General features: G+C 44.8%; 1 protein-coding gene and 1 long non-coding RNA gene across 2 annotated transcripts in view; one reads left to right on the top strand and one right to left on the bottom strand.

Annotated features, from left to right (window-relative positions):
* Nucleotides 1–19,752, bottom strand: part of LOC8036170 (sarcosine dehydrogenase, mitochondrial) — a 79,366-nt gene extending 59,614 nt beyond the window's left edge. The window contains exons 1-9 of the mRNA XM_040215795.3: nt 19,358–19,752; nt 18,398–18,609; nt 18,204–18,317; nt 17,486–17,664; nt 12,275–12,454; nt 10,734–10,857; nt 6,869–7,074; nt 4,333–4,462; nt 1,268–1,445 (exon numbers count right to left, since the gene is read on the bottom strand). Coding sequence (XP_040071729.1) covers nt 1,268–1,445; nt 4,333–4,462; nt 6,869–7,074; nt 10,734–10,857; nt 12,275–12,454; nt 17,486–17,664; nt 18,204–18,317; nt 18,398–18,596 — 1,310 coding nt within the window. The 5' untranslated portion in view covers nt 18,597–18,609; nt 19,358–19,752. The remainder of the gene's footprint in view (nt 1–1,267; nt 1,446–4,332; nt 4,463–6,868; nt 7,075–10,733; nt 10,858–12,274; nt 12,455–17,485; nt 17,665–18,203; nt 18,318–18,397; nt 18,610–19,357) is intronic.
* LOC115314887 lies at nt 19,451–20,817 on the top strand. The gene is made up of 2 exons (XR_003917614.4): nt 19,451–19,907; nt 20,531–20,817. It is a non-coding gene; the product is annotated as an uncharacterized LOC115314887 (long non-coding RNA).
* The last annotated feature ends 211 nt before the right edge of the window (nt 20,818–21,028 follow it).

The following is a 21,028-nucleotide window of genomic DNA, read 5'->3' as shown; positions in this document are numbered from 1 at the left end:
AAGCTGTACAGTGCAGTCCACTTACCGTAAAATACTGAGGAAGCGCCCATACCCGTACAAGCACTTACCATTAACAATTTTGAAATTCGAAAATTTGGGCAAGTACACATCAAGCGTCCTAATAAGCGCCCCATAGTTGGCTTTACGCGTATCTCGATAAAATGGGGGTGGGCGTTTCTTCAGTATTTTACGGTATAATGATAGCACATATAACGGTGGACTGCTTATAATGATCAGTTTATATAATTTCTAGACTAGAAACGACCAGTTTCTAGTCCAGATTCAACAATAATAGGCTATAACGATTAAAACTTCGCGTTACCTCTCATAATGGTTGTAAGTGTATAACACGAGAGCGCATGACACTAGAGCGACGACGGGAGAGCGTGCAACAGGAGGGCGCCACGACAGCAAAGCGCACGGCAACAGAGTGCTGCTGCAGGTGAATGGTGCAACATGAGAGCGCGTGTCACTAGAGCGCGCATCACAAGAGACCATATGTGCGCCTTGGGAGTGATCGATACTGGGGACTTTAAACAAATCAAACACACAGCCGTCTGCGCAGTCACACCATTTAAGATCATTTATTCTGTTCAGGTTATCCATTCCTAACTCAACATATTACCGCGTAGCTGTCGTCGCTGCCACTGATAAAGTGCTCCTTTTAAAATGGTCACTACTTTTGCTCTCGAGAAAATTCTACCCGTCATTTTTGTTCCTCAGAAACAAAAATCTGGTTCACATATCAATATGGGTGGAAAAAAATTGGTTTGGCAATGAGCTTTTTCCCAGGAATAAAGATACGTGCAGGTGTTACATTATTATCATGTTCAATTCTAGCGAACGTCAGGAAAATATTGAATTTAGAACATGCTAGAAATCAATCCGTTCGTTCAGGACTATGATTAATGATAAAATGTGAAGCTGCACTCCCGTATTGTGCAGTGCTGGCTGTCAAATAACAGCCAATCCATTGTATAACAACCCAGTTACTACAGAAGGGGCTTCGATACTTGAAATTTCCGCCACGGGAAGAGGCACCTTAGTGACTGCTGCTGTTGTTCAGCGCCCTCGTGACGTGCACTCTGGTGTCGTGCGCTCTCGTGGCGCCCTCCCCGTCGTAAGTGATCACTAAGAGACGACACTCACTTGAGCACACTCAAATACAAAAGTGTAAACGGTGGTAAACACCATCTGCGAAGACGTATCCCAGGCACCCTAGTAGGAGGTGGGGCCCCTGCCGCCAGGCCCTTTGGGGTGCACCCACCGTATGTCGTAGGCATACATGTCCAGGTTAGGCCTGCCCTGCAGCACCCAGGCAGCCAGCTCCCTGCCGCAACCGCCACCCCCATTCATGCCCAGGCTGTTGAAGCCGCAGCCGTGGAAGAAGCCCCGCAGGGAGGGCTCCTCCCCCAGCAGGGGTTTGTGGTCGGCCGTGAACGACTCTGTGACGGGGCCAGAGGAGACCGGGCTCGAGACGTCCGTCGGGGAGTTGGCGAATGGGTTACCGTAAAACGCAGCTTCTCATACTGATTGACTTCAAGGCCCTTTCTCTTAGTCGATAGAAGAGGAACCCATCCCAATCTCGGCGACAATCAGTTATGTTCCATACCACGTGAAAGAATTCCCTTTCTTGGGTACAAAAATTCCCTACTTGAGGCACGTTCCCTGAAAAAATTTTAAATATCACCGCATATTTTTCTACATTTTTTTACCTTTCTGTGATGCGCATCACAGCCAATTTCTGTGATGCGGGACACTTTGTGCGCATTTTCCCACAAAAGACGCATGAAATCGCACATTTAAAGAGAAGGAAATGCTACTGGCCACTTTATAAAACGACCCTTAGACATAGCAATTTTGCTGCGCTTAGGATTTGTTAATACCTTTCCGTCCTAAGCCGTGACTTTATCACTTTCTCTTCTTGAAGCTCTTGGACCACCAGATGGTTTCTCGTAATATTTAGCTCCCTCTAAAGTTTCTCCCAAATTCCCTCGTTCATCCTTAAAGTTACCCGCAATCACATTAAAATTCCCATTCCCTTCAGAATCTTCACTGCTATGTTGCATTGTTGCCAGTGATGTTCCATTCAGGTTTTTTTTTCCCCTTTTCGAGGGATTTTCGGCCTCGGTTTTGGTGAAACAAGAAATGGGAATTTTAATGTGATTGCGGGTAACTTTAAGGATGAACGAGGGAATTAGGGAGAAACTTTAGAGGGAGCTAAATATTACGAGAAACCATCTGGTGGTCCAAGAGCTTCAAGAAGGGAAAGTGATAAAGTCACGGCTTAGGACGGAAAGGTATTAACAAATCCTAGGCGCAGCCAAACGGCTATGTCTAAGGGTCATATTATAACCCTGAATGAAACATCACTGGCAACAATGCAACATAGCAGTGAAGATGCTGAAGGGCTTTGTGAGCTATAATGCATATATCAGGGAGTGTAGGGCTAAGTTATACGTCAAAGGGTGACTCAGAGGAGTTACAATAGTGCTTGAACTGGAAAAATGCTTTACTTTGCAGCAGGGCCTGTTGAGCAAATATGCAAATTTCGATAACCCACGAGAGTATTCTGGGGAATGCCTGGGTCCGAGGGACTCAGAACGAGATCCCATGTTGCAGAAAATTGACCAGGCACCCGCTTGAGCATTGAAGATAATCACGAAAAAAATGCGACAAGCGCTCGTTAGGTCCCATGGTGGGCCCTTGCTTGATCCAACGGAGTGGTATGGGAGCAGTATGGGGGTGTGGCAGAACGCCTAATTTTTTAAAGCACCTGCGTCGCAAAAGAAGAGCTTGCTTCGCGCTGGCGCTCTTTCATCGAGCTTTACCTCTTTTCACCGAGGCACGTCCGTAACACTTCACCACTTTGCACCGGCTTCTACGAAAGGCAGCCAATGTGGAAGAACACACCGGTCAGCCTCGAAAGTTTGCTGGGGTCGGCGATCGATATGCTCTTCGCTTTTATTTGAAATTTTCCAAAAGTAGGGGTGGCGTTTATCGGGACTGAGGCGCATGCACGGTATTTTAAGGCGAGTCCGAGAAGCTGGCATGCCCACCTTAGTTCATAGCATTACGAACTGGCGTCAGCTAGCTTCCACGCGATGCCATTCTACGTCGATTTCTGATATGGCAACCGGCGCCAAATGCCTTTCATGCTGAAGGATAGCCACCCGGACACTTTCGTCGCACATTTTGTCAAGGGATGCGCCCCCTATTTATACGCCCTCCGAGGTTTTCGTGGCAGATTCAAAATGTCACCATTCGAATACGCTGCAGGCTGTGGCAACATTTAATTTCAGAGCACGCAACAAGAAAGATTCAACAATCTGGAGGTTAAGTCGGTGGCTTTAGACACCGGAGCGGTTCACAGCCCAAGTTTCTTGGCTTCTGATGTAAAGCAGGCTCAACCGTGCAACTCCTGCATAAAAATTTTTTTTTATATATACGGCGATAAGAGCCACACATCCGTTCTAAATCAGTGTCATGCCTCAAACAAGTTTCTGCAGCTCAACCATGTCATAGTCATTTACATAAAAAAAGAAAAGACCGAAGAACACCGGAAAATGAGGACACAGACACCAACTTGTTTGTTCCTTGGGTCTTGTGTTTTTTTAATTGTTTTTTATCTCTGTGTCGTGTTTTTTTTATTTGTTTTTTATCGTATGTAACATGCACCGAATTTCCCAACTACAAATCTTGCTTTCAACCGATTCATTTATCCTATCCGGTGGTCGGAATCATCATGCGAAGGCTTAAGGAAAGTCTGGAATTCACTCCTAGCGATGGAGACAAATTGCTTTTAGAGCGGGGATTTCCCAATGTGCGTATGTGCTCGGAAGCAAAGCTGACTATGCATACTATCAAGACTTGCTTGCGTGCTTTGTTAAAAGGTGTGATGCCATCGAGCCCCCAAGAAAAAGACCACTTAAGGAAGAGGAGCACCAACGAAAATTGCACTCAATGAAGAGGACCAGCAACGAATGCAAAGTGCGTGGGGTGGCAACCAATGAGTTGGCAAGGTGAAGGAGAAAGATCCAAGAGAGGGGCATAGGAGCGAGGACGCAAAGGCAGGCAGAGCGAGCTAAGAGCGTGGGACGTGGCTGCAAGAAGACAGCACTGGTCCCAGCAACAACAGGCAGCCAGTTGCCACTACGGAGCAGACGACTGGTAGTTGGAAGCGCCAATTCACGGATAATTCATTCACTGCAATGTGTGCGACAGACTGGTTTTAGGTGAAGGTGAGGAAAGGAGATCTTTTTTCGGTATGGTATGAAATTAGAACACATTTAAAAAACACAAAAGAGACAGCCAATTTTTTCTTTTTTTTACCTGGCCCACACACGGTGGATTTGATGCCCGTCTTCTCCAGAACCGGAACTCTGTGCATTCCACTCTCTATGTGCGTTCCAAAGACGTCCCAGTCGAGGTCAAACAGGCCGAACGCAAAGTTCTTGGGGAGCTGCAAGTGGAAGGAACCAATAAGTTCTAGTCTCAGACATAGAAAGCTGCAAGTATCAAACGGCAATTAAAAATAAAAAATAAAAATTATAAATAACATGCTAATGGTAATTCGGTAAGGCTTGCACATTTCACAAGCATTTAGGGCAATGTTTGGTCTCTAGTTGCATTATGGAGATGAATGAACCATACGAATTAAACGAGAATAAAGGTTTAAAATCCGCCGCAAAATTTCGCATAACCCGAAATCAAACTTCAGGTTACTGAAACTAAAGCGAGAGAGTACAGGCGAGCTGGTTTAAGATGGTAACCCACGAGCAGGGAGAAAAAGTGCAGTGTGCATTTCTGCTAGGTCGTGGGCCTATCTAAAGGGGCCGCGCAGTGATGTTCACTTGGAATGTATTTCACTTTACACGAGCGTACTGGCACTAGTGGGACTCAAGGATACTTGGCCTGAACGCCACTGAAGAAAAAACTCCTTTGTTGCAGTGTAATTTCAAGGACAAAAGCGAGCATTTTCTTTCCAATCCCTCCTTCGCAAAACTTGATGACGTAGCTGGGCAGTCACAGTACTGCCCAGTGACAATATATTTAAACGCGGCTCATAGATTGGCTCTGAGCGTTGCGTGGCAGTCGATTTGGGCTCATGATAATCAACAGCTCGAGAAGCACTCGGGTAGCGGCTTGTGTCCAATCGCTGTAATAACGACTATAGCCAAACCATAACAATGTCTGGAACTCAGTGCATGGCTATAATCAACATTGGCAGCATATAATCGGCTCCAGATCACGTGGCTGCTTGTTCTGGCTGCGAGTTGACGGGGTGAACGCTGCGCGTTTTAGAGCGCAGCTCTTAGGGGCCCGTTTCCGGCTTAAGCGGCGTCGGCGTCGCCGTCGCCGTAACCACGAGGTCACGTGACCCCCCGAGGTCACGTGACCCACCCAGGTCACGTGACACCCCTAGGTCACGTGACCCCCTTAGGTCACGTGACCCCCTTAGGTCACATGACCCCCTGAGGTCACCTGACCCCTTGAGGTCACGTGACCCCCAGAAGTCACGTGACCCCCTAAGGTAACGTGACCCCCTGAAGTCACGTGACTTCTGGGGATCACGTGACCCCCTAAGGTCGTGACCCTTCAGGTCACGTGACCCCCGAGGTCACGTGAGCCCCTGAGGTCACGCGACCCCATGAGGTCACGTGACCTCAAGGAGTCACCTATCCCTCAGTACGCTTCCATCTTCCTCCTCAAGAGCTGCGCTCTAACCGGCGTTACAGGAAATTGTAAACGGCTTTCATTTTTTCTTCAATTTTTTTCTTCAACTTTGATTGCATGTGGCGAAAAACGAATGGGTGTTTCGCACGTCATTAACGTCGGGGATTCATTCTAAGCGGTATTTGCGCAAAGCACAAAAATTGTTGCATCGCTGTTCTAAAGATGTCTTGGCTTAATAAAATTTTTGCCGTGTTGGGACTTTTGTGTTATCCATATCTCTTTTTGCCCCCTGCTTCTGGGTTATATGTCAAACTCCAGATCTCCACAGTACTGACAAAGAATGTTAACCCTTCCCTACTAATAATGAGTGTCACTTGTGCCACCCCCTACAGACCACAAAGCCTGACCACAAGTGTGGCTTGTGTTTCGATTTTGGCGCTTGTTTAGCACAATTTCTGTCAGATAGCAAAACCATCCCTGTTGCCCCATTTACCTTGGGTTGCTTGCTTGCTTGTTTTGCTGTTTGACAAAAAAATGAAATGCTCCCTATAGCAAAAAAAAAAAAAAAATGCAGTCGCTTCTAAGCGTTTGCGCTAAAACAATATGGCTTTGGCGCGGAGGTCTGTTTTAGCTGATGAAGAGATACAAAACCTTTTTGAAAGTAATTAATGCTCAGGCATATGTGACAACAAATCCTTCAGGCCTTCTGATTTTTTGGAATCGGACAATAGTTTGATGAAGAGTGACAGGAGTGATGAAAACTATGTGACTCCTGCAAGCATTCTATCGACTTCGTCGTCTGCACGTCAGTGGGACTTGGACCAGAAGTCTTGATTTAGAGCAAGATACATACCCCACCTGGAAGTCAAGAAAATGTTTTTGCCTTATTTTTATGTAAATTGCCCGTTTAAAATAATATTTCGCTGTACGTTCAATGAAAAAAAAAAAAAAAGAGTAGGCAAGGGGTTAACCCCGCACCCCTGCCTTGCCTTTTGGCATTTTCTATCTGTCCCATGGGTGCACCGAAACGGAATGTATCTAATTTTCTGACTGGACACCTTCCCTTTCTGTGCATTCGTAAGACAGGTAGGAAACACCGAAAGACAAGGCCGCTGTCATCTTGTCAGGGACCACAACCTTCCCACAGACCTACGGTACACAAAGAGTCGTGTGCAGAGCCGAGATGGCGCACCTGGTCAATGAAGACGGGGTTGGGCTCGTAGCCGCCCACCGAGAGGGCGTCCCCCTGCAGCCGCAGGTAGAGGGAGAGGTCGTGGTCCCGCACATTGGGCATGCCCTGGATGCCCTCTATGCGGTTGGTTACCACGTAGGCGTGCTTCATGGCCACCAGGGGAACACTCACGCCGGCCATTTCCCCGATGTAAGGGGCCCAGGCGCCTGCGGCACGCAACCGCCGAGCAACGAAGGAGTCGAGCATTAAAGGGACACTTTTCGTGAGAAGCGAAAACATCAGATGAGTGCTAAGGGCGAGATTTGTGGTCAGGATGAACACAAACTCGGTGGCCATACCCCCAAAACCATTTTAGAACTCAATCGAGTACTTTTAATATTAATGAATCGAAGAATTTCTTCAAAATACAAAAACTGTGTTAAAATTCATATAGTTCCTTTTTAGGATGACAAACCAGCTATCTTCACTCTTTTTTTACAAGCACATCCCATGTGTTTCATGATGCAAAAAAAAGTCATTATTACAAAAGTAAAGAACAAAGTTTTGTTTCGAATGCAATTTTTTTAAATCTTAAACAGGTAGATTGACTAAAATCCCTTCTCACAATATTCTCTAGATTCCGGTTTAAGTACGACAGATTTTTTCTCAGTAGTGTCATTAAACTCGAAGCAGTATGGGACAAGTAACTCATATTATAAATTTAGGTATATGTTAACTATAAGTCAAGTTGAATTTTTTTTAGGCTTTAACCAAGCTGTACTTGTTCTTTAGGACAAGAACCTGATTATTTTTAAATAAGTTAGCAAAATTAGTTTGAATTAATACATTAGCAAGTAGGAGCAAAAACCAGTAAACTTGATATCATCAAAACATAAATATATGGAATAAAAGTCAGTCAAAATAATGCAGATGTAACCCACCCCAAAGTAACAACTAAAACTTTTGTTAATCCTCTAACAGCTGGTAATTTCCTCAAATGATTGGATGAATTATGGCTTTTCACTTTGTAAAAAGAGGTAGCCTGTGCCATCCAGACTAAAATTCTGACTGCCCAAGTGATAAACTATAGATAAATTGACTATTAATAGTTTTTCAAAAACTACCAATAGTAAGAAAAAGCTATCAATAGTGGACTATCAGTAATGCTATCGATAGTCAACTATCGATAGTTGACTATTGATTATTGGCTTTCGGTTTACTATCATAGTCAACTTTCAGAAAACTATCTGGTATTAAAAAAAAATGAAAGTATAACCCAAAAAGGGCACGGCGAGAGACATGTAAGGGCGTATCAATCAAATGTTGACTGACATGTATTGAAAACTATTGACACATAGTCATAAATACTTGTCTATTGATAGTACACTACTATCAATAGTAATATCAATAGTTTTTCAATAGTCAACTATCGATACAGGAGAATCTGGTTAATTCAAACTCGCAGATAATTCAAACTAACATGCAAGTCCCGTCCTACATGTTTCTAGGAAGGAAACTCTCAGTAATTGAAACTTTGCATCTCAAACAGACTTCTGGTTTCCCTCAGGTTCATTAAAGGGGGGACACAACCTTGAATTGCACCTTTTTTTTAAAAAAAATGCCTATTCAGAACTGCAAAGTTTTGGCATGTATGGATAACAAAGAACACTCTCACAAAGTCTTGTCAATGTGCACTGACAAACAATGTCAAGAATAATTATTCTTTATATGTTGGTGAGGTGTGCTGCACTGCATAGCACTCGTCATCTACAAGTAAAATAGCTGAAAGCAATGTCAGTATATCAGAAGAAGTTTGAGGAAGACATTACCTACACTGGTGGAAAGAATTTATGACATTTAAGACGCAAAAATAAATTTTTAAAACGTCATCATGAAACTTTAAGTGCATTTATCTCAGCTTCACTTTTTAGTGTCGAATATCAGTTCAGGGAAGCTATCATTTCATAATCAAATTATGCGTGCAGATATATTGGTTTTTCTATATTGAAATTTTCTGGAGAACACGACTGTGAACTTACTTTCTGCTATTTTTATGCTCTTTTGTTATGAAAAGTTTATATTTCTTTTAAATCAAATGTACACCAAAAAAAACTTTTTGCCATATTTCTTTTCGTGAATACATTTTATAATTTTTAAAATTTCTTTTCAAAGTTGTCTGAAGCCAGTATTCTGCTGTATGCTCCAGCAAAAAAACTGGCCATTTTCATTACCCTTTCTAAATGATAGCTTTCCTTAGCAGATACTTTTTTATTATGAACATTTTATGTAACTCATCATGAAATAAATTTATAGGGTTGAAAATTTGCACAGCATCCTTGTCCAGAGCTATGAGTACACCCTGCAAATTTCATGTAAATAAGACAAATGGTTCAAAAGTTAGCCTTCCGGAGTAGTGTTTCCTCTTAACGAGATTCCACTGTAGTAATATCAGAATTATTTTTGCCATTTGTAGCTAGATTTGGCTTGCACCATCGATAGGATTGATAGTACTATAGAAAGTATTTGTGCTATTGATAACTATAGATTTGGCTTCTACTATTGATAATTTTGCACCACTTAATCCCCTTCCCCCCCCCCCCCCCCCCCCCATCTTCTCCACTAGTACATCAATTTCTTTCCCTCTATACCAAGGGTTCTCAAACGTTTTGGTCCCACAGAACCCCAGGAAGCCTAAAAAATTGCTGCGGAACCCCCCCTCCATATTTGCCGACCGAGAAGCGACATAAGTACAATCGCAGGCAATGTTGCTTGCGTTGCTTCTCATATATCCCCACCATATCAATTAATTGCATTGTCAGTACAAAGTGAGATGAAGGTGCTTTACAGGGTCCTGCTGCACAGCCCGCAGCGTGGGGAGGGGGCGGGGCCATTCGGGTGTTTGCGAAGCCCACGAGACCAGCTTGTGGAACCCGTGTTCCGCAAAGCCCAGTTTGAGAACCCCTGCCCTATGCCACTGCAACTATCACTAGATGTTGCTGGTGACAGTGTTGCCATGCACATGTGCATTCATGCAAAACGTCTAGCATACTAAGGAAGTTCTGTGAGAAGCCTCAAATTTCACTCTCTTAGCTGCAAGGTTGGTTTCTGAAAATTACTAATGAAACCTCAATTTGGTCTTGGCTTCGGTTAAGAGAAATCAAGTTAATCCGATTTTTTCCTTTATTTTTGTTACAGCCTACTGGCATGTACGAATTCTGCCCGAAAGAAGTCCTTTTCTATTTCTGCCGCCGGCGTTGAGAACAAACACAAGGAGCCTCCCTCGGACCCCTCCACCCCCGACGTAATGTGCAGTATGTGCAACACTGGGGCCTGCCTTATGATCAGACATCTCCTGTGGGACTGCTGTAGTCTTGAACTTATGAGGAGAAAACACAGAGGACCTCGCTTTGCCTCACTAGAGGCATGGACTACCCCCCGGACTTATGCCCAACGGACTTTGCTCTCCCTCTGGGAGTTTGTATGTGAAGCCAGCATAACTGGCAGGATATGATAACCCTTTCCCCTTTACTCCCCCAAAATTAGGCCAGAAAGCGACTCTTGTAGAATACATGTATTCCCTCTCTTCATCTCCACTTTTGCTCCGCTGCACCGCAGGATAGCGGTACTGAAGACACCACCACTCTACTCGACGGAGTTAAAGCTGCCGTGATTGCACACATTTTGAAAACATCCAAAATCATTTGACAATATTGATTTCATAGAGGTATCAGAAGATGCTGCCAGTTGAATCTACATTAGAATGTCTAAAACATTTGATTGTGTCTACCAAGTATAACTTGACTGACGGAATCGGTTTACAAAAACTTGAACCTAGCAGACCAAACTCCAAGTCGTGCGCCACACGAAAAGATGATCAAAACCTCACCTGTGCAATTTACGAGAGCATTCGTGCGTATAAGACCGAATGGCGTTTGCACTCCCGAAACTCGTCTGGTCCCGAAGTCGTCGACGCGCGTCTCGACCCCCAGGACAGAGCACTTCTCGATCACCTGCGGTCAAGTCTGAAATTAACGCTTTTCAAAAGAGAGTCACACTTGATTTTGCGACGACGGTCTACAGAAGGCCTGCATCGTGCATTTTTTTGCAGGGTCATTGTGCTTCTGCATGCCATTCTGCATGCTAGGAAGACAAAATAATGAAAGCAGGGGGAAGGGTACATTTCGAGGACATCTGAGATGATTATCACGTGACAGGGAAGCTATACTGTTCACTTTACATTAACGAAACGAGGCTTCTAGCCCGCATCCACAATCAACACACAATCATCTCGTGTGTTTGTGGTCTGCCAGTGGTGTTGGACGAGCAACCATTTATTTTTACAATTCGTACGATAGAGCAGAGATGCACATAGTGGGGGTGGCGGGGTCCTCAGGGAGCGGAGTCATTGTTGAGTACAGTCAGAAGTGGGGGGGGGTCGCCGGACGGCTTTCAAGTATTTTTGGGGTCGCGGGCTGGAGAAGTTTGCACATCTTTGCGTATGGTGATATCTTTTGAGTACACAACAGGTGACGGTACTTATTAGTCAATGTTCAAATTACATATGCATCTACAGATTGTGACCCTTGTTAGGCTTATGGTTGTAATGTAGACAAAGGGAACATAGCATAAAGTAGGCTCAGCATAAAAAGAAAATCTGCAAGGTGAGAGATTTTGCTCAAAGGGCAGGTTTCATATTGAAAAGCGCTGATTGCGAGTAAGGCCTCCTGGTGACTGCAAGACCCTAATTGACATTTTATCTTGCCTTACTATGCCACTGTCCTGCAGCTAGGGTATTGGGCTTCAATCAATTTAGTCTTGAGTGAGAGCTTCAGAGCTCCTTCATTACATCGTCAACGTCAAACAGTTCATAACTAAACTAATACAAAGGTTGGTTCAGTCATCGGCCTTTGAATGTGACTGACTGCACTATGACAGGTTATGATGAGAGGGCTGATATGGCAACCAATGTCCGCACAGCACATCATAATGGAAAGCAAGGAAAACTTTCAGCCTTTCCACTCTGGTGAAGAAGGAAGACCAGAGAAGCTGTACTATGGTCGGAATGAAGTAATGGCCGGCCGCAAGTCGGCAAGCCAGAGTGAAAAAACTGAAAAGATTGCCGCCATCTATGAGCGACAACGGCAACCAGACAACTAACAGCCGGTTGATTGGTTGCCGCCGTCGCTCATAGATGACAGTAGCTGCCCGCAGTGTCGTGTCAACATTTATCTGCTGGCAGACACAATCCTGAAGAAACTAGCCCTTAACAGCTCCGCTGTAATAGCAACACAGATGGTTGCACTCAAACAGAAATGTCTGATCCAACCTTAGCACACATGGTAGAGAAGAAATTCGCAGTGTTTGGCATCCTGCATCGATAGATGGCCCGGTATATGAGGCTCCAGGGTTCTGAGTGTGCAGACCAACCTTGGCACCTTTGGCGGTGCTGGCCCGTGCAAGGGAGGTACAGAAGCCAGCGGGGTCCACCGTTCCGTCTCCAGGGCTGTACAGCGTCCCGTACAGGTCTTCCACATTCATCAGGGGGTAGAGCTTCTTGGTCTCTTCAGGACTCAGGACATGAGACTCAATGCCAAATGCCTTTCCAATCTGGATGAAAGGGAGGAGAAACTCCCAAGTATGTGTACTCCTCCAATTGCTTTGGGCAATAGGTGACCGGCGTTTGGCAGCAGCCGCAAAGCACTCTGGGTATTCTTCACTTCCGGTTCGTAGCTAGCAGCCGACGCAGCCCCAGGACGGCTATGGAAGCGTGTGCGGGTGTTGAAACCCGATCAATCCGGGCCACCTTCCTCTGCTGCTGGGTGACTTACGCAGTTCTGAACGTCTCAACTTACTTCTACGGATATTTTAAGTAGTAGTCGGTACGCAGAAGCATCGAGAACGGCCACGAAAGCGCAGAGCGAGTGCGGCCGGCGGCAAGCTGCACTCGCACCGCGCTTTCCGGGTCTTCGCATGAAAACTGAGGTTAGATGTTTCGTTTTCCTTTTGAGCCAGCGTTTTTTATTTGGGTACTGTTTATTTTTGATGGTTACGTTAGATCACATCACGACTGAAATAGGTGCGAATGTAAGCCGTAGGACGCGGCCAGCTGAAATGCCCGATCGGAGGTCTGGCGTACTTTTCTCATTTTGTTAGAACACCTGAGACTGGGTAAGAAAATCTTGAAGCAATCAAAAGTTGAAGACAGGGAAAGAAGAAGGTCAGACGGCGTTTCAAACTCAGGTAATATGTTTTCTCGCGCGATTGAAACGCCACTTCCATACACAAGTTAGTTTCGATGACATCTGACTACGTGACAATCCTTGCTTTTTAAGACTAAAAATTGGTTTGCTCTGTATGTTTATACAGCCATGATGGAGATGCGCCTCAACGGGTAATCGGTCTCTTAGCAGTAGATGAGAAATTTAGCCAGTGCAGTACAACCACTAACCTGGGGTTTTTAACATGCATCACGCAGTAGTGATCACACGGACCCGTGCCGGTACGAAACTCATCCAGATCGAAACGGGCGAGGGCGGTGGGGAACCGAGCCCAGGAGGTTCTCAGCGCAAGCTTTCGCTCCACGCTCCGAGCTGAGACGCGTTAGCCCACTCGGCCACTTCCTCCCCTGCTTTTTAACACTCACGCGTTTTTCGTACTTCGACTAGGTTGTCCCCCGTAAACTACCATATCCCCCACCCCCTCTCACGTTTTATTTTTATTTTTATTTTTTTTAATGATGTCGAGTAAGAAAGCATGCATGAACGAGCACCGATTGTGATATGAGCTACGCAGGGTCGTACTACCGCTTTATTATCGGTCAATATGAAGGTGCTGCCATTTGCTTTTACTGCTTTATATTACAGCAAGCTGACCTGTTCTTTTGTTTATTTATATTATAGTAAGCCACCCATTCACCGCCGCTTCGCGGGAACAGTCTGCGGCGGCTCATTACAGAAAAAGTTATTCCGAGTTGTCGATATAAAAATTAAACGGCCTGGCGATGGCACTGTATGTCGACAAAACGTCATGCCATGAACTGATTGCCTGCGAGATCGCATCTCGCGTTCTCGCGGATGCCTTGTACAACAAGCAGTGCTCACCCCTTCGCGGCTTAATCGAGACCTTTTTGGCGGGTGCCAAAAGACTGTTAGAGATCGTTATTTCCCGCGGCCCCTACCTGAAGACAGAACACGTTCTACTGGCCTGTAACAATATTGGCCACGCATAAACGGTCACCGACGTTTGTCTGTCACAGGTCACTTCGCTCCATCACTCGCTTAACAGCGACGACCCATCGTTGCTTCCATGCTTTGTTTCACGGGAATTGGAACATCGTATGCCCTCTATGGCTTGCGTTAGAACAACGTACCGCGGAACTGCGAACCAATTTCACCGCGAAAACAGCACGGCTACCACGCCTAGAAGGGCTCTTGATGCAGCTGGACGCGCCACGACCGGCACCGGACGAACCGGAACCGTGAAGTCACGTGGTGCCTCGCTTCGAATGACGAAACTTCCGGCTCAAACGCCGGTCACCTATTTTATGTTAGAAAATGTCAGATAGTATATGGGCAGATCTAACTATGGGCAGCAAATGCTTCGACATTTCGTTCCCCGGCTTTGAAATCGCCTTAAAAAAAACACATTAAGATAGATCTGGGCACAATACCAGAAATAGATTAATGCTGCATCTTTTTACCACATCGAACATACTTTTAACATATATAACCTTTTTGTGGTTGGTTTGATTCCAGCAGTGATATTCTACTGTTGCTTCATTTACTGCATCATTTAGTATTTTTGTGTGCATTTTTTTTGTTCATCTATTGTACAAAATGTTGGCTCACGATTGCCTATGGGTCAGAGGACCTGTCAAGCTTCATTGTAAAGCTTATTTTATCTTTCTCCACCATTTGAACAAATTAAAAATTATTATTATAATCATTATCATCATCAAATCAGCATTATTCGTGCATTATAGATTTGCATGTAGTCACTGCCATAGCATACTGCAAATCAGAATCTTAGAACATAATCCATTTCACATTAAAAAGACACTGCAATAAAAAAAAATATTTTTTAATGGGACATATATATTGAAGGGGCACTTAAGTCATTTTTAAAAAAGGTCGTTTTTGATCTTATATTGTTTAAAAGATGTTAGTTCCCACATATACCAAATCCTATAATACAAAACTGCCTATTCATCTCAAGGCAATAGAAAAACATGTGGACTCTTTTTTTCTCATGGACTGCATTGTGTGGACCAATGAAAATCCTACAATACGCACAAATACCGAATGATTTTATTATAACTTGTTTCGAAGAGAGTCCGATAGGTGCACATTCCAATAAGACCCCTCTTTTCCACCGCGGGTGAAGCCATCGCCTGCAACTCGCCGACAAGTGCCCTTCGTCGACCACTTGTCTCGGAAGAAAATTCTTCACAAAAAGGGTGTGTCGCGATCTTTGAAGACGCTTTTAACGAGAAAATAAGCTACGCACGATTGTGATTTTGGGTCTGTTGGAATGCTTAGAGCGTCTAGATGGAGTTGTCACCACAAAAGGACGATCTAAGAATCAACTTCAGTGCCCCTTTACAAAAACATTTCACCACAAAAAAAAAAAAAAAAAAAGCTTTTTGAGCAATATTTACGTTGCTAGACAAAATTTAGGTTAACAGAGTGGAGGTCACAGCCAGCTAAGCCCCGCCCCATGCTTACAAGGTGCCTCATCTCTCACTGGCTGGAGAGATGATCGACATGTGAAAGGTTGGTTGTAAACTATCTCCGTGCTGTAATAGCATTTTAATCTACTAGCTTTTTATGCTTGAGAAAGAAATAATCTAGGTCCAGTCATTATTGTTTTCAAGGATATCCCGAAATCGCCTTTCTGTTTCAGTTTCAGACAATAACATAGCTGTCAGCATTTGCGGTGCGCTCAAGGAGCCTAGCTCGTTGACAGTTTATTTTTATAAGTGCGAGTCGTTCTGCATTCACCGAGATGTTTAGAGGAAGATCGCAACCAACCTTGTTTGCAGCAAACAACTGTAGCAAGTACACGCCTTCAGAAGTGCTGTGCGGGTTCTAGCTAGAAGGACTGCATATTCATTTTGTTGATTATTTTTAGTTTTCTTGGTCACTTCTTACAGTAAATCGACAGACGCTGACAGATGCTGGTATTAGACTGCAGTTCGTGCATGATGGAACGCTAGAACGCTGCTTTCATGGTCGCTTCTTTCGAGTGTTGCAGAAGATTTTAGATGGGGCGGAATAGCAGACGGACGAAGGCAAAAACAGACGCCGACGTGCAGCTTTCGTGTCCACATCTCACGGGCTTTGCAGACGACGATAGACGGTGGTGATATAGCAGATGATGCCTTGAGGCTGCTGTGCGTCCGCTCGCACAACTAGCAGGCAATGTCATACACCAGACTAGACGCACCAGATGTCGCGAAAGGGAGACACTCGGCTTGTCAGTGTGTTCAGTCGAGCAGCCAAGCCAATCCAGTAGTGATGGGTGAGGCCACTGTTTTGTGGGTAGGGCTTAGAGCAGGCCATGACTTCCACCTGAATTGTGTCTAAAAGCGTAATTATTGTGTGAAAAAATTTTTTTCGTAACAAAGCTATTTTTTTATAAGTATTTGTCCCAATTACGCTTTAAGAACAAAATGTATTTTTTCATTGCAGTATTTCTTAAAGGTTGACTGTAAAGAACGCCATGAGCCGTCCCGGCCAATTCAATGCCACGTGTCATGTGACCATCGAGAGGGGCACAGCAACGTGTGAGGCGCATAGTCACATGATATGTCCACAGCACTGGATTGGTTTGGATGGGGCTCGTAGTGTGCACTGCAGGTAGATCGTTAGATGGATTAGAGTACAGCAATGGTCATATAGCCAGCAAACAAGGGATGCCATATTTACTTGATAAAACAAGAGGTGCAAGTGTGAGTTACACAAGCTATTGACAACTTTTTCATGATCTCCATTCTTTGCAACTTCAAAGGAGGCAATGCCACACAAAGAAAAAGATGTGAAGGAAAAGCTACCAAGTGCACATCTAAAACCGGTGCAGTCTGGCGTTCGAAACGTGAAGCGGGGGAGAGAGGTTTAAATGCACGAGAATGGAGTTGCAAACAGCTATGGCTAGGATACTGTAAACGACTTAATTTTCGCAAGAACCTAATTTTCACGAACTTCACAAATCGGCTACTATTCCCAAAAAATAGGTCTCGCAAACAAGTCCAGTAAAATGTAAACACATTGGAATCTATATTGAGATCCCACTGCATCGCAAATTATTCCAAAATTCCAGCTTTTACCTAAATCGCAAAATATTGAGCCCGCAAAACAATAAGTCGTTTACAGTATATCAAATGGGTAACATAAAAAATGTGGTAGCTATCGACAAGCTCGACAAATTTGTTACCTACATCTAGAAGTCATCCTTACTGACTGAAGCCTGCAGAAAGATGCAGTTAGTTGAGTGCATTTATAATTTTCCGATGATTGCTTGAAAAGTGATCTCTGCGAACCTACTATACACAATATTTTCTATCACAAAATCAATAGAAATAGAAAGAATCTGGTGTGACATGCAAGCCATTCGAAAATTGCCGGGTACAAAAGTACTCACAGTCATCAGCCTCTTGTACTCGTCAAGACGCTCTTTAGAATTTGCGATGAAGAGGCCGCCATTGTTTATGAAGCCCGGGTACACGCCCGTTTCCTCCTCGAGGACGTTCATGAGCAAATGCCTCGTATGATTGAGGATTTGAATGTCTGTATCATTCGGCCGCAGGCGCCATATCAGCCCTGTACAAACACACACAAGTCCTTCACCATACAATCAGACTATATATACGTTTGCAAGTCTGGCTTCAGGGCACTGCCATCTTGCTTGGCTGGGGGTGCGCTTGGACGAGTCATAACCCGATTACGAAGCCTTGCTAAGGCGTCGTAATCGGATTATGGCTGCGCCCAAGAGTGCACCCCACTGAGGAAGATGGCGGGACCCTGACACCGGACTTGCAAACGCATATAGTGCCACATTCCAGCCTTGCAGCAATAAGGTTGTTGCTGTTCTAATATTCCTTGCCAGAACCGGATGAACCCTACAAAGTGACAGTTGTATGAAGCGTGATGCAACAGATGGAAATTTAATCCTAGCACTTTTTTTATTTTTACTCCGGCATTACATATTTCGTTACAACTCATACATTTCTATTAGAGGTTAGATTACCTCCACTTTGGCATGACGAACAAAGACGGGAGTGGAGAGGAGGCCCCACCAATCACGGAGAGTCGGAGAGGTTTCCCTTCACCCTCTGATGTTTGCAAAACGAAACACAGACCTGCGGTGTGCCACGTCGTTCCCGCCGTTAGGTTGTCCTTTTCGAGCAGCACAACGTTCGTACAGCCGAGCTTGGTCAGGTGGTATAATGTACTGCAGCCAATGATGCCTCCACCTGAAGCACAGGGACGTAACAAACGCGAAATCAAGATGATGCATCAACCTTTTTCCTATGCCGATGTTTTACAAGCTTACCTATGATGACAACGTCAGCGGATTCGGGTACAGAGCGGGGAGTCTCTACTGCATGCTTCTTGAGTACTGTCTGGTAAGGGACGGCGTTGGGCACTGCCTCCGAAGACTCTAGCCGCCGAAAGCTTCTGAGCGGAGCGCGGCAGCTCCTCAGAGCCGCGACACTCTTGCAGAGCCTCGACAGGAGCAGTGTTTTCGTCATAGCTGCAGAAATACTACGCGAACGAAACGCATGGAACACTATCGGTCACTGCGCCACTACGCATCTAGCCTTCTCGTTTTGTACTACGTACAGTCAGTCGCTTGGGGAAAGGAAAAAAACACTTGAAAGCGTTGAGGTGCAGCGGTGCCAAAAAAAACAGTAACACGTGATAACACACAACATAGCGTAACGGATGAGGAAACCAAGATGCAAACAAACCAATCAAACGAAACCGCCAAAAAGAAGAAAAAAAGAACGCGTTCGGTTTTTCGACTTCCGCGAAGTCAAGGCGAGAGTTAGCGCTCTTGGTGGTCAAAAAAGTTTGCAGGAAAAATGAAACTGGGAAAGGTAACATCGACCCCATCGACCAACGTTACGAACGTTACCAACCATCGAGTTACACGAGTTACACCTAGTTGAGTTATCGACTCTACGGTACCCACACCGAATTGCGCGTTTTACACCACCGTTGTCTTAGCGTATCTTAAATATTTCACATGACTTATTCAGTATATCAGAATCGAGTCAATATTTTCTCCCCAAACCATTTAACCTATTTTGTAAACTGCTTCCTCCACTTTTCGACTGCGATACGCAACTAGCACGAATGACCACGTATGCTGTCTGCTCGCAGCTGGCTCACAGCAGACGAGCCTTTTTAGAGCGCAACATTCCGAAACAGGCTGACCTCAACGCAAAACCTTGGCATTCGCAAGCCCGCGTGGAGCTTGCACAACCCCCAAAAATAACCTTGAACTTACCTTTACGTCGAAATCGAGACTTTCCAGACCTTCTACGCGCCCCGAAGGCTGCCCCCGAACGCACAGGTCAGTACCGGCTCCTTCTAACCATGCTTGTATCTGATATGTGTCCAAGTCGTCCATATGATATCCTACGTGCCGAGCATGGGCACACGAGAAGCCTTGCTATCTGACACTCGACCGGTTTCGGGCAGTCTCTGAGGAGTTTCGAGCGAGTTATCAACTCGTGGAAAGGAGCCTCTACATGTCGCGTGCCCCCTCAATCAAAAACACATGCGACACACAACGTAAATGCGTCAAGTAATAAAAAAAAAAAAAAATAACAATAAAAAAATTTTTTGTTGCGTTAACGGTGCTTTGGGGACAACGTTCGATAAATGCGGCAGAGGGTATGTAGAGGTTCCCGCCGGTTAGCTGAGGACTTATAATCGCGATAACAGGAAACGAGATTTTGTTGCCCAGTGCAATGAAAGCGCAGAGCTGCGTACTGCATACCTGGGTCATTATTAACGCTGCTTGTTTGCTTTCACGCTGCGCTGCGGATTAACTGGTAAGAGCGCATTTTTCACGTATTTCACCTCTTGTGGTATACTACCGTGTACATTTCGTTTAATTTTGCATAGGCGAGACCCGTGTTAACTTTCCTTCAAAATGTGGGCGCTTTTCCCAAATAATCGTGACCGAGATTAACAGATGTCAATTTATTTTGTTGGAACAACTGGTTAAAATTACATCATCCTATAAAAAAAAAAGCATTTGCTACTGCACTTCGTTTTAGAAGCATACATTCACCACCAGACTACGAAGCTTTGTAAATGAAAGTCAAGCTAATTACTATAATCGGCGACAGGTTCCACTTTAGCAGAGCGAACCCCTCCTCTCCTGCGTTCGCTCAGAAAAAAGTGGAGGTAGGACAACGAGGTAGAGGGTTGAGGTAGGAGGAGCTCCCACTTGAGCCTTAACCTGTCACAAACTTAAGATTAGAAGAAAAAAACAATAAAAAAAAACAAAGCACATGCCTTGCTAGCATTTTTGCGTCAAACTTCGATTCCATGAAAGTAAGGCTGTTTTACTTTCAGCCAAAATAACCCAACTATTGCTCCACAAACAGCATTTCAAAGGCAGCATCAGAGCAAGCAAGCTTGTCCGAACAGCTGTTTTTCCCACTTTCAGGGCAATGGATAGCAGGAACGTATCAGAGAAGGTGCCGGCTTTTGAAGAGCCCTTATGCCAGCCAGCCAAGAGGAACGAGATCACTGCATGCCCGACAAGAAAATTCAAGGCACCCGAAAACTCTACAGCAGAACAGGAGTCAGGCAAAGGAAGGCAACAGCCTCCCCCTGAAAATCAATCCAAGAAATGAGCGAAGACCATTCTTACAGATAGAATCTTCACAATTCAAAGGTCTGCACATCTGAAACCATTTGCTCAAAGCCACATTAAATTCTACCAGCAACCTTTTTAACGGTATTTTTCTTATTCATTGAACACCTCCGAAGTGTTTCTAATCAGAGGAAGGATCCAGTCACCTTCACCACCTGGTTCAGAAAACCGACGCACACAGCCACCAGAGCATCTCGGCACCCCATGCCTTCTTACTACTATATTACTAACTACTGCCCGTCAAGATAATGAAAAAATTTCAGGACACTCGCCATTCAGCACGCAAGA

Source organism: Ixodes scapularis, unplaced genomic scaffold (assembly GCF_016920785.2).
Source record: "Ixodes scapularis isolate PalLabHiFi unplaced genomic scaffold, ASM1692078v2 PGA_scaffold3__209_contigs__length_174095766, whole genome shotgun sequence".
NCBI classification, from domain to species: domain Eukaryota; kingdom Metazoa; phylum Arthropoda; class Arachnida; order Ixodida; family Ixodidae; genus Ixodes; species Ixodes scapularis.
Note: the sequence above shows the minus strand (reverse complement) of the source record. Positions and strands in the feature narration are given on the sequence as shown.